General features: G+C 35.3%; 1 protein-coding gene across 1 annotated transcript in view; it reads right to left on the minus strand.

The window, feature by feature from the left end:
* The window catches only part of CEP290 (centrosomal protein 290), a 101,058-nt gene that overhangs the window by 41,985 nt on the left and 44,186 nt on the right, over nucleotides 1-14,887 (minus strand). The window contains exons 24-28 of the mRNA XM_036251095.1: nucleotides 14,636-14,866; nucleotides 9,642-9,815; nucleotides 5,462-5,573; nucleotides 2,468-2,673; nucleotides 1,121-1,272 (exon numbers count right to left, since the gene is read on the minus strand). Coding sequence (XP_036106988.1) covers nucleotides 1,121-1,272; nucleotides 2,468-2,673; nucleotides 5,462-5,573; nucleotides 9,642-9,815; nucleotides 14,636-14,866 — 875 coding nt within the window. The remainder of the gene's footprint in view (nucleotides 1-1,120; nucleotides 1,273-2,467; nucleotides 2,674-5,461; nucleotides 5,574-9,641; nucleotides 9,816-14,635; nucleotides 14,867-14,887) is intronic.

The raw sequence follows: 14,887 nt of genomic DNA on the forward strand, positions 1-14,887 counted from the left end.
GAGAGGGAGGAAGAGAGAGAGAAAACATCGATGTGAGAGAGACACATCAACTCGTTACCACCCACACGACCCCAACTGGGGCAGGGACAAATTGCAACCAAGATATGTGCCCTTAGCAGGAACTGAACCCGGGACTCTCTGGTCCACAGGTCGACGCTCTAATTGCTGAGCCAAATCGGCCAGGCGGATCCTCACTTTTCTACCGAAGTAACACATGATTACAAAGGAGAGTGAATACACAGCATCTACCTGGCACACAGTATATATGCCTTCCATATATTTTGTGTTCTAAGCAAATAAACTGTTTCCACACGAAAATGAAAATAATAATGTTACCTCAGGTTTATTAAGTGTAACTGTATGAGTTAATATATGTTCAATACCTAGCATAGTATACTCAGTAGATACCCAAAACTGAATCAAAATCTGAATGTTTCATTATATTTTACAGAAACCTTCTAAACACGTAGAAGAGGTACTATTTCTGCCCTAAGAAACTGAAAACACTCAATTTAAATAAATTAATGGCCCTTCCCTCTGAAAATGTTTAATATGTAGACAAACTGGACCTCATAAGGTCTTGACTCCCAGTCCAGCTCATTCTATACTACTACTTCTGGACTGAACATCTGTGAATCTTGATAAGTGATTTCCTCTTCAATATTATTATTTATGCCTGTTAAAAATCTACTTACTGCCCTGGCCGGTTTGGTTCAGCGGTTAGAGCGTCGGCCTGCGGTCCTGAGAGACCCGGGTTCGGTTCCCGCTAAGGGCTCGTACCTCGGTTGCAGTTTGTCCCCGGCCCTGGTCGGTTGTGCGGGTGGCAGCCACTCGATGTGTTCCTTTCACATCGATGTTTCTCTCTCTCTCTCTGTTCCTCTCTCTCCGTCTCACTCTACCTGAACAAAAAAAAAAAAAAAAAAATGGAAAAATGTCCTCGGGTGAGGATAAAAAAAAAAAAAATCTACTTACTTAATATTATTTAATCATGTTCTCCTAAAAAAAACCCAGTATTAGTTGCCTCTAAGAATATTACTCCTATACCACTGTAAATAGGTTGTAAAGACAAATTAGAGTAGACACATCTAATCCAATAACCAGAAAGTTTACATGCACTCACTTTGACACTTCAACTTTCAGTTCCATTTCATTCTTCTCTAATTCTAGAATCCGTTGTCTATCAGCATCACTCACTGTCTTGCTCACACTATCAGCTAATTCATCTCTTAACATCTGTTCCACCTTCTGGGCTTCCAAGTTGATTTTAGTAAGCTACGAAAAGTAACAAAAAATATTCAGATATATTAGATTTTGAAGAGGTTTTCCTCTGAACAGAGCTTGGCGTGTTGCAGTCCTCTTTACTTTGCATTAGTTCAGATACTGAAATGAATGTGAAGTATTAAGAAACCTTCTAAACATGTGACAAGGGTAAAGAGGGAAAGAGTCAGGAACAAATTATATAAACTCTGGTTATAAGCAAACTCACCAAAAATTGTTTATGTTAGGCAACTCACTAATAATATCAGAAACTCTGATATTCTTAATTTTCTAGCAATGTAGTATACTTGTTTATATTACTTCAATCATATCACCCGTAAATAAATCTAAATGAGTTAACAAAATCTTTATATTCAGTGACAGTTAAAATAAGCAAAATAATACCACACTTTGAAAATTATACTGTCAAGATAAAGCAAACAGACATTCCAAGAAGGCTACTTCATCATAAATTGCTGAATATTTGCAAACTGTATTTATTGCCATCTACTTTAATAATTCTGACCATGTCAAAAAAGTCTAAAACCTCCTATTAGAATATAAAGTCCTCGAGAAAAGAGATGACTATTTGTGGTATTTTGTTCCCTGCTATAATTTCAGCTCTTATACAGTGTCTAGAAAAAAATAGGCACTCAATAAATATTTGTTATATGAGTGTATGGCAGTAGAAAGCAATTCCATTATTAAGCAAATAACCTTTTTTCTTTGCACATTAAATCTAATGTTGTAAAGCTGGTGACAAATAAGAACTCATTCACAGAACTACTTTTTTTTTTTATCCTCACTGGAAGACACTTTTTGCATTTATTGTCAGATAGAGTGGGAGGGAGACAGCGGGGAAGAGAGAGAAAGAAACCTCGATGTGAGAGAGACACATCAACTGGTTGCCACCCGCACAACCCCAACCGGAGCTGGGGACGAACTGCAACCGAGGTACGTGCCCTTAGCAGGAACTGAACCCGGGACTCTCTGGTCCGCAGCCGATGCTCCAACCACTGAACCAAGCTGGCCACAGCATTTTTTTTCTTTTAAAAAATTTAAAAATACATGTTTCATTTTTACCCATTACATAGAACACAAATACTATATTAATATGCTACTTCAGAAATACAAACCTCTTAAATAATACAATGTCTACCATAATTAATTCCTTATTTTCTAATTACATGATAAGATGATAATATCAAACCTCAGCAAATTTGGTTTCCAACTCAAAATTACGTTCCTCCATTTGTTTTAATGAAGTCCTTATGTGCTCATACATCTTCTGAGAATGCTCAGCCCGCTGCCGTTCATTTAATTCCTTCATCTCCAGCATAGTGATCTTTTTTGAAATAGAAGCAATCTCACTGTTGGTTATTGATTTCTTTGTCTTGTCCATGTTAGATTCATTTCCTATATACAATAATATTGAAGTCAATCTTATGCGGTTCGTAGCAAAATTATATTCCAGGTATTTCAGACATTCTGTTCAGGGGATGACACGTGAGCCACAGCTCTGCGGCTTCCCGTCTAGGAGCTGCCTACCCCGTTCAATCTCTCTGGAACGGACATTCTTCAGTAATCAAATGATAATGAAAGCCACTCATAGGATTACTGAAATGTAAAGGTACACTGTAAATTGTAGCACAGGCAGAGAATCAACAAGGGGTAAATAAATATATTTTGTTAACTGAAAGGGAATACACCGTATAAGAAACTATTCAATAAGCAACACTATTTTGTGAGTATAAGTGCAATGATGTTATTTTAAAGTCTCACAGAGTCAGGCTCAACGTAAATCATGAAGCCATATGATTTAGGGATCTCACCAAATGCCTTCTTCAACTATGAGTATTATTTGGCCTTTGTAAATATCTATTATCAAATATTTTAAATCACTGTATTGTTTATTATACCCTAATCTCATATATATATATGGTTTGTCCTTGGACACAAAAGTCTGTGGTTAAATAAAATGAGAACAAAATTTTAAAAAATTTACCACAAAAAGGCATCACATAGGATTACTATTAGTTACCTAGTCATTTTTTGGAAAGGAGAAAACTAATATTTTTGCTTTGTATAACCAACATGCTCCAGGAAAAACAAAAAACAAATGTGGTACCGTGTTTTCTTTTTGGAGAATAAATTAATTACATATTCAGAGAAATCAATTATTTTAAGGAACTAAGCAGTGATTCATAACACCAATAATGTCCCCTCCTATTTTCTAGCTTCATAAACTTGAATTTTATAACTAAATTTGCTCAAAGAAATATATCTATTTAAAACAAACAATAAGACTGTTTTGGTGTCTGTCTCAGTTTTAAGAAGCACTTTGTTCTGTTCTGTATGTATCTTTAAACATGATTTTAGAATAGCTATTGCAAGCACTAATCAAACAACTAACAGTAACAGATTACAGAAAGATAAAAGTTAGCAAATTAGTCCATCATGGAACAGAGACTCATTCAGGCAACCCTAACACCGTGAATGAAAGAAAAAAGCTGCACTAAATATAAATATACGAAGAACATAAAACCCTTCTCCATTCATTTCTGAGCTAAACTCGGATAATGAAGAGAGGCACGCCAGGGCCTGCAGCAGCTTAGATATCTGTGCATCTGTGTTTGAAGTTTTCCTAGAGAGAGGGTAGCGCACACTACCCCAACACCAAACAACTAATAAAGTGAAAAAACTAATAAAGTGACATTTTTAAACAAAGATATGAAAACAACAGAAAATAAGAAAAACTTAAAAATCCCATGACATAAAGCCATGTATGGGAGAGATTAAGGTATTTGAAAATTAAGAAATTTCTAAAGGAATTCAGACCTTATTAAAAAAGAGATAGGGTAAAATAAATGGAAAACTTACTAATACTTTATGTAACATTCTTTTTTATATCTTAAATAGTATCTTCTCTCATGTAGAAACTACATGGAAGTCACCCTGGCTAGTTTGGCTCAAGGGTTAGGGCATCGGCCTGCGGACCAGAGTCCTGGGTTCGGTTCCTGCTAAGGGCACGTACCTCGGTTGCAGTTTGTCCCCGGCCCTGGTTGGGTCGTGCGGGTGGCAACCATTCAATGTGTCTCTCTTGCATCGATGTTTCTCTCTCTTTCTTCCTCCCTCTATCCCTCCCACTCTGTCTGAAGATAAATGCAAAAATGTCCTCGGGTGAGGATAAAAAAAAAAGAAACTACATGAAAATCAATTCACTTCAAATCTCTTAATAATTTAAAAGTTACGGTTCTAAAAGTCACTTATTACTTATTTTAGACTTCCCAATGTTAGGCCTTTGTAAACTACATATCTCAGTTATCACCGTAATAACACAAATCTATTTATAACAGAAATCTTGAACAGCATTAGCGCTATAAGGCCTAGAAAACAAACATGAAAACAACTTAATCAAAGCAGCAAATTTATCTGAAAATTATAAAACATAATGCTAGTGAGATAAAATGACGTAAATGCTATAAATTAAGATAACCCTTTGAAAAACTAACATGGAAAACCCTAGCAGGAGCAACAAAGATTTCAGTACCCTCTGAGACAATAGTATCTGCTAGTTATACATGACGCTGTTCACTGCAGCTCTATAAACAATAACAAAAATAAGAAAAGCTAGTGATGTAATCACTCAAACACAGAAAAGTAGTACATAAATATTTATATTTATAAGTATTATGAATAAAAAATAGAAATATTTTTATATCTACTAAATAAATACAGCATATGTTTATTATAATTTAAGGCAGATACAATATTTAAGTGTGTACATGGATACAAAAAATGATAACTAAAGTAGTGGAACTATGAGTAATATAAATTTAATCTTTGATGCTATATAGCAATCTCTTAATCTAAAAGTATAAAACGATCTATTGCTAATATAACTTTATACATAGTGAAAGAACTCATAATACTATCACTAAAATATAATTATTTAAAAATTATCACTAGCCTGACTGTTAATTGGCTCAAGTTGGAACAAACCTAGTTTTATAACTGAAAACCAAATTTTGGTAGCGATTAGTCCAAGATATTATTCAATTTCCTGCTAAATTAAACTGTTTGGCAGAAAATTCATTTGTATCAAATTACTTCCTTTTCATCTGGTATAGAAAAAAAACTTGAAATGAAAAATATTCTCTATTGGATCTTAATAATTTTATATGATCAGAATCATAGTACTTACCTAATTTAGTTTCTTGTTCCCAGGCTTGTTCAATAGTGTGAAGTTTTTCCTTGGTTATCTCTAGTTCTTTATTTATAGACTCTATTTGCTCTTTTAGAGATGCATTTTCACACTGAATAAAACAGAAACATCACATACATTATAATTCAGACTAATGTCCAAAAATGAAATCGTCTTAAATGTATATAATAGTTCCTAAAAATTACAATCCAGTTTTGTTTTTTTACAAAGTTTTAAGTTCTCATACATTAGGTATATACATGGATAATATAATACATTATTTAAAAATAATCAAAATCTTGTCTATCAAATATGTGGCCCTAGCTGCTACCATGTTCCTTCTGGTCAAGTCAGAATACTCACACTTCATAACCTTCACACACAAGTGCTTACTTCCCTCATTCACACAGACACGTACTGAGCATCCCTAGCATGCCATCAATGACAGGTGTCATGTTAAAGGTAAAAAGAAACAAAAAACATTCTGGCCTTCAAAGGCATAACCACTGGTGTCTGGAGGTACATATGGGTGCAGGTGTTGAGGACGGTGTGTAAGATAGCAGACAGGAAACAGGTAAGCAAACAAAAAAGTCATTAAAAATGTCAAAATCTAGAAAGAAAAAGAGTATGGACCCAGGGAATAATAAAAGGAGGCATATCTAGACAGACTGGTTAAAAAGGTATTAAGCACTGAAGAGGTGGGTTTTTCTTAAATGTTTTATTTCTTTTTAGAGAGAGGGAGGGAAGGAGAGATAGAAACATCAGTATGAGAGAGAAACATCGACAGGCTGCCTCCTGCACACCCCCTACTGGGGGTTGAGCCTGAAACCAGGGCATGTGCCCTGAAGGGGAATTGAACCAGGACCTCTCAGTCCATGGGACAATGCTCAATCCACTGAGCCACACTAGCCAGGCTGAAGAGGTGGTTTTTAAGTTGAAACCTAAGATATGAGAAGGGGCCAGTCTTGACAAGAAACCAGCCATGGAAAGAAATGATATACTGATGAACCCAGATGCTCTAAAGCAGGAAAGATTTTTAAGTACTAGAAGACTTGAGCATAATGAGAAAAAATAAGAATGAAGAGTGGAATAAGATAAAGTTGGAAAGATAACAGGGACACTCACACACAAAATGAGAAAATAAATGAGAACAACAACAACTAAAAGATAACAGAGAGCTATATGAGGCAAGGCGCATACGTCAAAATGAGGAACTAGACATTAACTTAATAAATAATATGAAATCATTAAAGATGTTAAAGGGGAAGTTTCAAACAATTCCGGGATGCAATGTAGAGAATAAAGATGTAAACAGAAAAACAAGAACTTAGTCAGGAATATTTTATATAGTCCGGATGAGTGATGATGCTGGTTTAAACTAGGGCGATAGCTGTAAAGAAGGAGAAAAGAGGACACATATGAATTAATTACATTTGAGAAATACAAACGATTGCAAAAAAGAGTGACTAGAGAATAACTCTAAGGTATCTGCCTTAACTGACTGAGTAGATAATAGAGCATATATTGAAACAGGAATGATTATGAGAGAAATAGACATCGTGAGTTCATTTTGAATATGTTAAATTTGAGACCTCCTTGAAACATGAGTTGAACGTAGGTGATTTTACACAGAAGACAGCTCTGAGAAGTCAGGCTTCTACATGAGACATACATGTAGAAGCTGGCTCATAAGTATATTTTAAGCTCATTTATTCTTTCTTTTAACAGAAAAAATGCCTACTATATGACAGGTAGTCTAAGCAGTAGGCTTCAATGATAAACAAATTCCATCCTAGAACTTGCATTTTAGTGGAGTAGACACAATGTCACATAATAAGAGTTATGAAGAATAATAAAACAGAATAATGACATTTTTTAAAGGGGATGTTATGATGAAAAGGAAAGCAAAATAAGAGAATAAATTTGCCTTTTGGTAACATGCACAATTACAACCCAGTTCTAGATACTGTAAATACATAGGAGAAAAACAAACAAGGGCTTGGGTATGTTAAATATCTTTCTACCCCCCATTTTTTTTCTCTTTTGCTTCCAGGTTCTTTCAAAGTAAAACTGGTCTTGTTCCAGATCCCATTCTCATCCCCTTGACCTGCTACTGCACCCTCACTACCATTCTGATTTCTAATCTGATCATTCATCATTCTCTCCCAATGGCTCTAAATTTTATTTTCCTCTCTCTTCATACTTTATTGGTCTCATTAAAAAGCCAGTGATAAAACAAAACAAATCCTCCTCTTGATTCCAATTTAATACATGTTTCTTTCTCTTTCTTCTATTACCAAATTTCCAGTTTTTCTATCACCTTATTCAGTGGTTGTATTCTCTAATCACCCACCCTGTTCTGTAAAACTTGGAAATTCAGTTTTAATTACCTCTATTCTCATGTAGCTTCACTCTGAAAAGGCATTTACGACTTCCTAGCCACCATGTATGATGATCTCTGCACCATGGCTCCACACCGTTAATCACCATCTGAGGTCAACATTTATTAGCTCTAACTCTGTGCCAAACAGGAGGTACTAAACACACACATGACTTAAGCAGAGTCCCTGATATCAAGAGGTTAATATGCCAGTAGGGGAGGCAGACACAGAAACACATACAATATGACGTGATATAAACAGCAGAACTAGGTACAAGACATAGAACTAACAAAGACGGAGGGAGGGAGTTTGTTCTATGAAGAATGCTTCAGAGAAAAGGACACTGTCTGAACAAAGTTTTGGAACATGCATAGAAATTCACTGAACAGATGAACTGGGAGAGGGGAAGGGCTTTCTGGATAAAGGAAAGAGCATGTACAGAAGAATATATGTATAACCAATGGACACAGACAACTGGGGAAGGCAGGATGGGGGTGGGGTGGGGAGGAGGGGGTTCGTGAGGGGAAAAAGGGGAGACATCTGTAATACTTTCAACAATAAAGATAAGTTTTTTTAAAAAAGAATATATGTAAGAAAAAACACTGTGTTGCAAAAAACTGGTAGTTCAGTTTCTAAAATATACATTGTGAAACTCCTTAGAGCATTATAGGAGATGAAGTGAAGTAAGTGAAGGCTGATCCAAAACGGAGCTTGACTTTTATTCTTCAGGTGACTGGCAGCTTTTAACAGGTTTTAAGCAAGGGAGGGACACGGTCAAATGGAATTATCCTTCTAGTGGCAGGAAGGAGGATGTAACCCAGGAGATGGGATATGAAAAATGGCTAACAAAAAGCTAATAAAGAAGAAAGACATTGCCAATAGGGATAGACATGTTCAGAATTGTAACTGAGATATGAGAAGTAAAGGAGAGACAGGGGTATAATACAAATACTTTTTTTTTTTTTTAATTTAGAGAAAAAAGAAAAAAATATTCTTTGGGAAAACATAAAATAAAGTTAAAATTCCTCATTGCTATGTTATCTACAGGAGATTTCTTACCTAAATTTCTAATTATAAAGAACATGAAAAATGGGGGGAAAAATTACTACCACATCTAAATAAATATTCAGAATTTTCTATAAAAATTAATGTAATCATCTCTTTTTGGCAAAAGTAAAAAGTAAACTGATTACGATTACTTTTATTTAATATTAATAAATAAGGTCTCAAATAATTTTGTAGAAGTCATTGAAAGCTGTTGAGAATGTTTTGTTTTACTGAATGTGAACACACTGACTGAATGTGTCCCCCTAAGCAAGTAAAGGCTTTTGAGCCAATACAATCTACCTCATTCCACTCCATTACAGGATTATAAAAGAGAATAAACAATATGCCAAAAGACATAAACCCTATTTCTGATCAAGATGAACAAACCAGGAGCTTGTATAGCCTACTGCAAAAAGTATGGATATTAAGTGGCTAGAAGAGTTAAGTGGCCAAAGGGTCTTCTCTGTTTGAATTAAACTTAAGCTACTTCATCCTCCTTTTCTGCATCTCCACCATAAGAAAGAATGGGAATTTGCCGAGCTCACCCATGGCCAGGGAAGAGCCATTAATATCTATCTGTTCCATGTTCCTTTTTCTTTTTAAATTTCCTAGTGGGAAGAGGTTTGATTCAGCTAAATCAGGCAGCTTGGCTACGGAGGATGACCTAGATGTTGTCCAGAAGGCACTCTGCACTTATATCACCAAAAGAAAAACCGCTGATATCACAGGGTTTGAGGATCACACAAACTTACCTCTAGGTGTTCTAAGTTATTTGTTCTTTGAACAAGCAAATTATCTTTTTGCAAGATGTCCCTGTATTTAGCAGTCAGTTCATTGTACTGTTTATTGGCCAGTTCTAGTTCAGACAGAGAAACACTATTATCCATAACTTTTTGGAGAGCTGCAATCTTGAAAATGGCCATCTCCTATGTAAATAAGGATACAATGAGTTAAATTAGTATATTGTTTTTTTCTGGTACAGCAGTAGTCCCTTTTGATAAAGATAATAAAACCAAAAGGAAAACAGATTTTCGATTTCATCATCATTATTATTTTTTAAATCCTTACCCAAGGATATTTTTCCATTCATTTTCAGATAGAGTGGGAGGGAAGAAGAGAGAGGGAGAGAGAAACACCAATGTGAGAAAGACACATCTGTCAGTTGCCTCTGCACAACCCTGACCAGTGCTGGGGACCAAATCGCAACCAAAGTACGTGCCCTTGACTGGAATCGAACTCTTGACTCGTTTGGTCTACAGGCCGACGCTCCCACGGCTGAGCTCAACCAGCCAGGGCTTAGAATTATTTTAAAACATAACATTTCTCATGTAAAAAAATTATTGTAATAATTAATTTATTTCATATAAGAAATCATGTTAAATATTTTAAATCATAATAAAAATAAAAATAAAGTGCACCTTTTTATAACTCCTGTCATAATAGAATAAAATTTAGTTAATTTTAGCAAAATCAAAAATAGCAGCAGAAAAATACATCACTTAGACTATATCTTTAGACTATATCTTAGACTTTATCTTTAGGCTTTTCTAAATTTCACAAGACTGACAAAGTAATTTCCCTTTGACACCTGGATGGCAAAATTGGCACTGCCACAGGTAACCTTTACAGCTTAGCAATTTCAGCTTATTACAGTTACAAAGACTAACTGTGTAATAAAATATTTTTTTTGTTGTTCACAGAAAGGAAACATAATTTAGGGAGAAAAATGTTCTCTCCATCATACTATCTGTAATAAATAATATCAAAACCTTTTACTGATTTGGTTCATGTTCTACCCTTTAACTACATAGCTATAAAAAGTTACAATTCAAGACATAGTATTAACACCAAAAAGAAATGTCTGAACTTTCAGTTCTCTTCTAAGTAAGCTGATAAAGATGTAGTGCAAACAATAATCAACTTTATGAAGTGAAAAAGATAAAGAATTTATAGTTATAATTCATTCTGAAGTAGAGTAATAAGAAAAAAATATTTGTAATGGTGCTTCAGATCTCGTTTGATAATTTCTCTTCTCCATGTAAATAAGTACTAAATAAGTATATACTATTCTATTATGCCCTTGAGATTCAGTTTCACTTTTTTGGGGCCCGTGGGAGGGTTGAGCCTGGCTGGTGTGGCTCAGTGGATTGAGTGTCACCCCATGGACGAAGCCGTCCTGGTCGGATTACTAGTCAGGGCACATGCCCGGGTTGTGGGCTCGATCCCCAGTAGGGGGCGTGCAGGTGCAGGAGGCAACCAATTGATGTTTCTCTCACACCCATGTTTCTCTCTCTCTCCCCCTTGCCTTTTCTCTAAAAAAATCAATAAAAACATATTTTAAAAAAATCCAGGTTGAACAATCAGGTTGAAGAGGAAGAAAATTCTAGTTCTTTTTTCCCTTCTATCTCACATACTAGATGTATCTATATTACCCCAAGAAAAGTATATTCTACAAAACCTAACACAAAAATAAAAACAACATTTCTTAAGTCTCAAAATGTTCTTATTATATGTCCAGATAATAATAGCTTTTATTGCCCTGGTCAGTATGGCTCAGTTGGTTGGAACATCATGCCATACACCAAAAGGTGGCGGATTCAGTTTCTGGTAAAGGCACCTACCAAGGATTCAGGTTCAATCTCCATTTGGGGCGTGTACAAGAGGCAACCAATCAATATTTCTCTCTCACATTGATGTTTCTCTCTCTCTCTCTCAAAAATCAATTTTAAAAAATAGGTTTTATTTTTCAACAAGTTTCTTATTGCATCATGATTGAGCTTTCAGATTACCCTAAAAATAGGTTTATCAGCATAATAATTTCACCCCATTACTATATTAAAAAGGGGATGGTAAGGAACTCAAGTTCATTTTAATTTTACTTTGAATTCTTCTGTTTATATGATGCTATGTAAATTTAGGCATGGCAACTGAACACATATGCTTAAAATAAGCTATATAATAAGATCAGACATAAACACAGCATGTAACTTTTTGTGTCTTTGTTAGTATTTGTAAAAGCAAACTTTAGAAGGATATGCAGTTACCTACAGGGAGGGGAACGTTACAGGGACAGAAGATTTTTATGACTGTGTCAATTGAACAAGAAAATACTTCTATATTCAAATTCAATTTTTAAAAAATGGAAAAAAGTAATCCCTGAAATTGAAAACAAATGCAAAACAAATGAGCTTAAATGTATATTAAATGCACAGATAACCATACAAAGGGAATTACTTGAAGTTAGTGTAGAATATGTTACCCCTTAGTAAGGGATAGTCTAAAAAAAATAATTGTAAAGAAATTTTCCTTTATTTTTATTTACTTATTTATTTATTTAGAATTTTCTATTTTTTTATTTTTCTAAATCCTCACCAGAGGACACTTTTTCATTTATTTTCAGATAGAGTGGGAGGTGGGGAGAGAGAGAGAGAGTGAGAGAGAGAGAGAGAGAGAGAGAGAGAGAGAGGGAGGGAGAGGGAGAGAATGAATGACACTGATGTGAGAGATACACATCAACTGTTTGCCTCCTGCACGACCCCTATCAGGACCAGGGACAAACCGCAAAGGAGGTATAAGCCCTTGACCATAATCAAACCAGCAACTCTTTGGTCCGAGGGTCGATGCTCTAACTGCTGAGCCAAACCAGCCAGGGCTGTAAAGAGATTTTAAACTACATCTGCTAGCATTGTTGTTGTCACTATTAATACTAATATAATTATTTTAATGTTAGATTCAATGTTATTTTAATAGAGATTTCCATGTAAGAAAATAGAAACACAAGTACAAAATCAAACATTACTAAAAACTTCACACTATTTACTTACCCCATAGAGTTAAATTTGAATTGGTAATAACAATATGACTCATGGTTTAACTATACACATTTTCCTAATGTGTCCACTGAAAGGAAGTAGTACCAATAACACCTGGGCAGCAGTGACACTTACTGACCAATTTTTTGGTATCTAAATTCCTTCCTCTTTAAACAGAACCAGGGCTCTTCAGAGAAATGGCTTATTCCAAGTTTGGATAAAAAGTATATAAAGTAGTCCTGGCCAGTTTGGCTCAGCGGTTAGAGCTTCGGCCCACAGACCAGAGAGTCCCAGGTTTGGATCCCGCTAAGAGCATGTACCTCGGTTGCAGTTTGTCCCCACCCGGTTGGGGTCGTGTGGGTGGCAACCAGTCGGTGTGTCTCTCTCACATCGATGTTCCTCTCTCTCTCTTCCCTCCTCTCTCCCTCCTGCTTTATCTGAAGATAAATGCAAAAAATGTCCTCGGGTGAGGATTTAAAAAAAAAAGGTATATAAGGTAAATCTTGACATCTTATTGTGTCAGAAAACTAACCAAGCTCTGAAGCTTGGTTCAAAGACAAATTGATTCTTGTCAAAAGGACACAAGAGACAGCTTTAAAGGGCTCTCATTTGCCAAAGCTGAGACAAAAGAGCAAGGGCTCCCATTGTTAAAGCAGACTGAATATTTTTAAGTGTGTGAATCTTGCCCTGGCCAATATCACTCAGTGGTTAGAGTGTCAGCCCGACGCACTGAAGGGTCAGGGGATCTATTCCTGGTCAAGGGCACATACCTGGGTTGCAGGTTCAATCCCCTGCCCTGGTATGGACACATGTGGGAGGCAACCAATCAATGTGTCTCTGTCATGTGGATGACATGGATGTTTTTCTCTCTCCTCACCCCCCACCCCTTCCACTTTCTCTCAAAAAAAAAAAATCAATGGAAAAAATATCCTTGGGTGAGAATTAACAAAAAAAAGTGTGTGAATCTGTTAGGATACTGAAAGAAGAGAAAGTAAGTGTGGCGTGGGAGGGCAGGAACAGGTAGAAGCACAGTGCAACTCTATATTCTGAAAACTGGTCCTTAAAAGAATAAAATCAAGATTTTATTCTTTATTTAACAATAGAACATACGCTAATAAATGCAGAGAGCATAATATAACTAGAAAATCATAATTTTTATAACTTCTAATGAACTAACTGAGTTAGAAAACAATAATCATCAGTGGGTGCTAAAGCTACTAGGAAAATTAATGAAAAATTGGTTATCTGCCTGGAACCAAAATTTTTCCAGTTAACAATATCATTTAATGATACATCTCCCTATTAACACAGTAATTAACCATGAAACGTGGGGCTGCCAGATACTCTTGAAGTGATGCAATATAAAGTACCACTTACAAAGCAAAAAACATTACTTATAAAGTATTCTTGCCAAAAAGGTTTAACCTGAATATAACCAAGGTTTCCAAGGTAACTTTAGTAAGTACAATGGACAGAGGAACAAGTAAAATTATGCAAAAAATAATAATAATAATAATCATTATATGCCATTAACATTTTTCAAAGAGAAAAAAAATAGAGGATTCTATATTAAAAAGACTTGTGACATGTAATATTCAAATACAGTGCAGGGTCCTTGACTAGATCCTGGGACGACTAAGGAAATGTGAATATGGTCTGGACATTAGATAATATAAGGGATTCTTATCAATGTTATTAGGTATAGTAAAGTTATTGGTGATATGTTAAAAAGGAAAGGTTTTGATTTTAGAGATGCTTACTAAAATATTTAGGAGAGAAATATCTGCAATTTAAATACTCCTACAAAAACAAATGAAGCAATTATGGGAGAATAGTTAATAAATGTTAACTATGAACCTAGGTGACAGGTGTTCGTTATGTTCCTCTTTCCTCTTCACGTTTGAAACTTTTCAGAGACAGACTTTCAGATATACCTTAAAACGTTGTAGGCGTCCAATTTTCTCACCAACTTCAGCTTCCATTGATACTAATTCATTCTTCTGTTTCTCATTTTCTTTTCTAAGTTGACGCTCCATTTCTACTAAAGTAGTATATTGTCTTATGAGTGACTTTTCATTCACTTGCAATACGGTGATTTTTCTACTATTTTCTGAAAGTGCTTTTTTCATTTTATCCGAATCCATGTCAAGAGTACTGAGCAAATTCTGCACAAAGACACATTTTTA

Source organism: Molossus molossus, unplaced genomic scaffold (assembly GCF_014108415.1).
Source record: "Molossus molossus isolate mMolMol1 unplaced genomic scaffold, mMolMol1.p scaffold_m16_p_10, whole genome shotgun sequence".
Classification (NCBI taxonomy): Eukaryota; Metazoa; Chordata; class Mammalia; order Chiroptera; family Molossidae; genus Molossus; species Molossus molossus.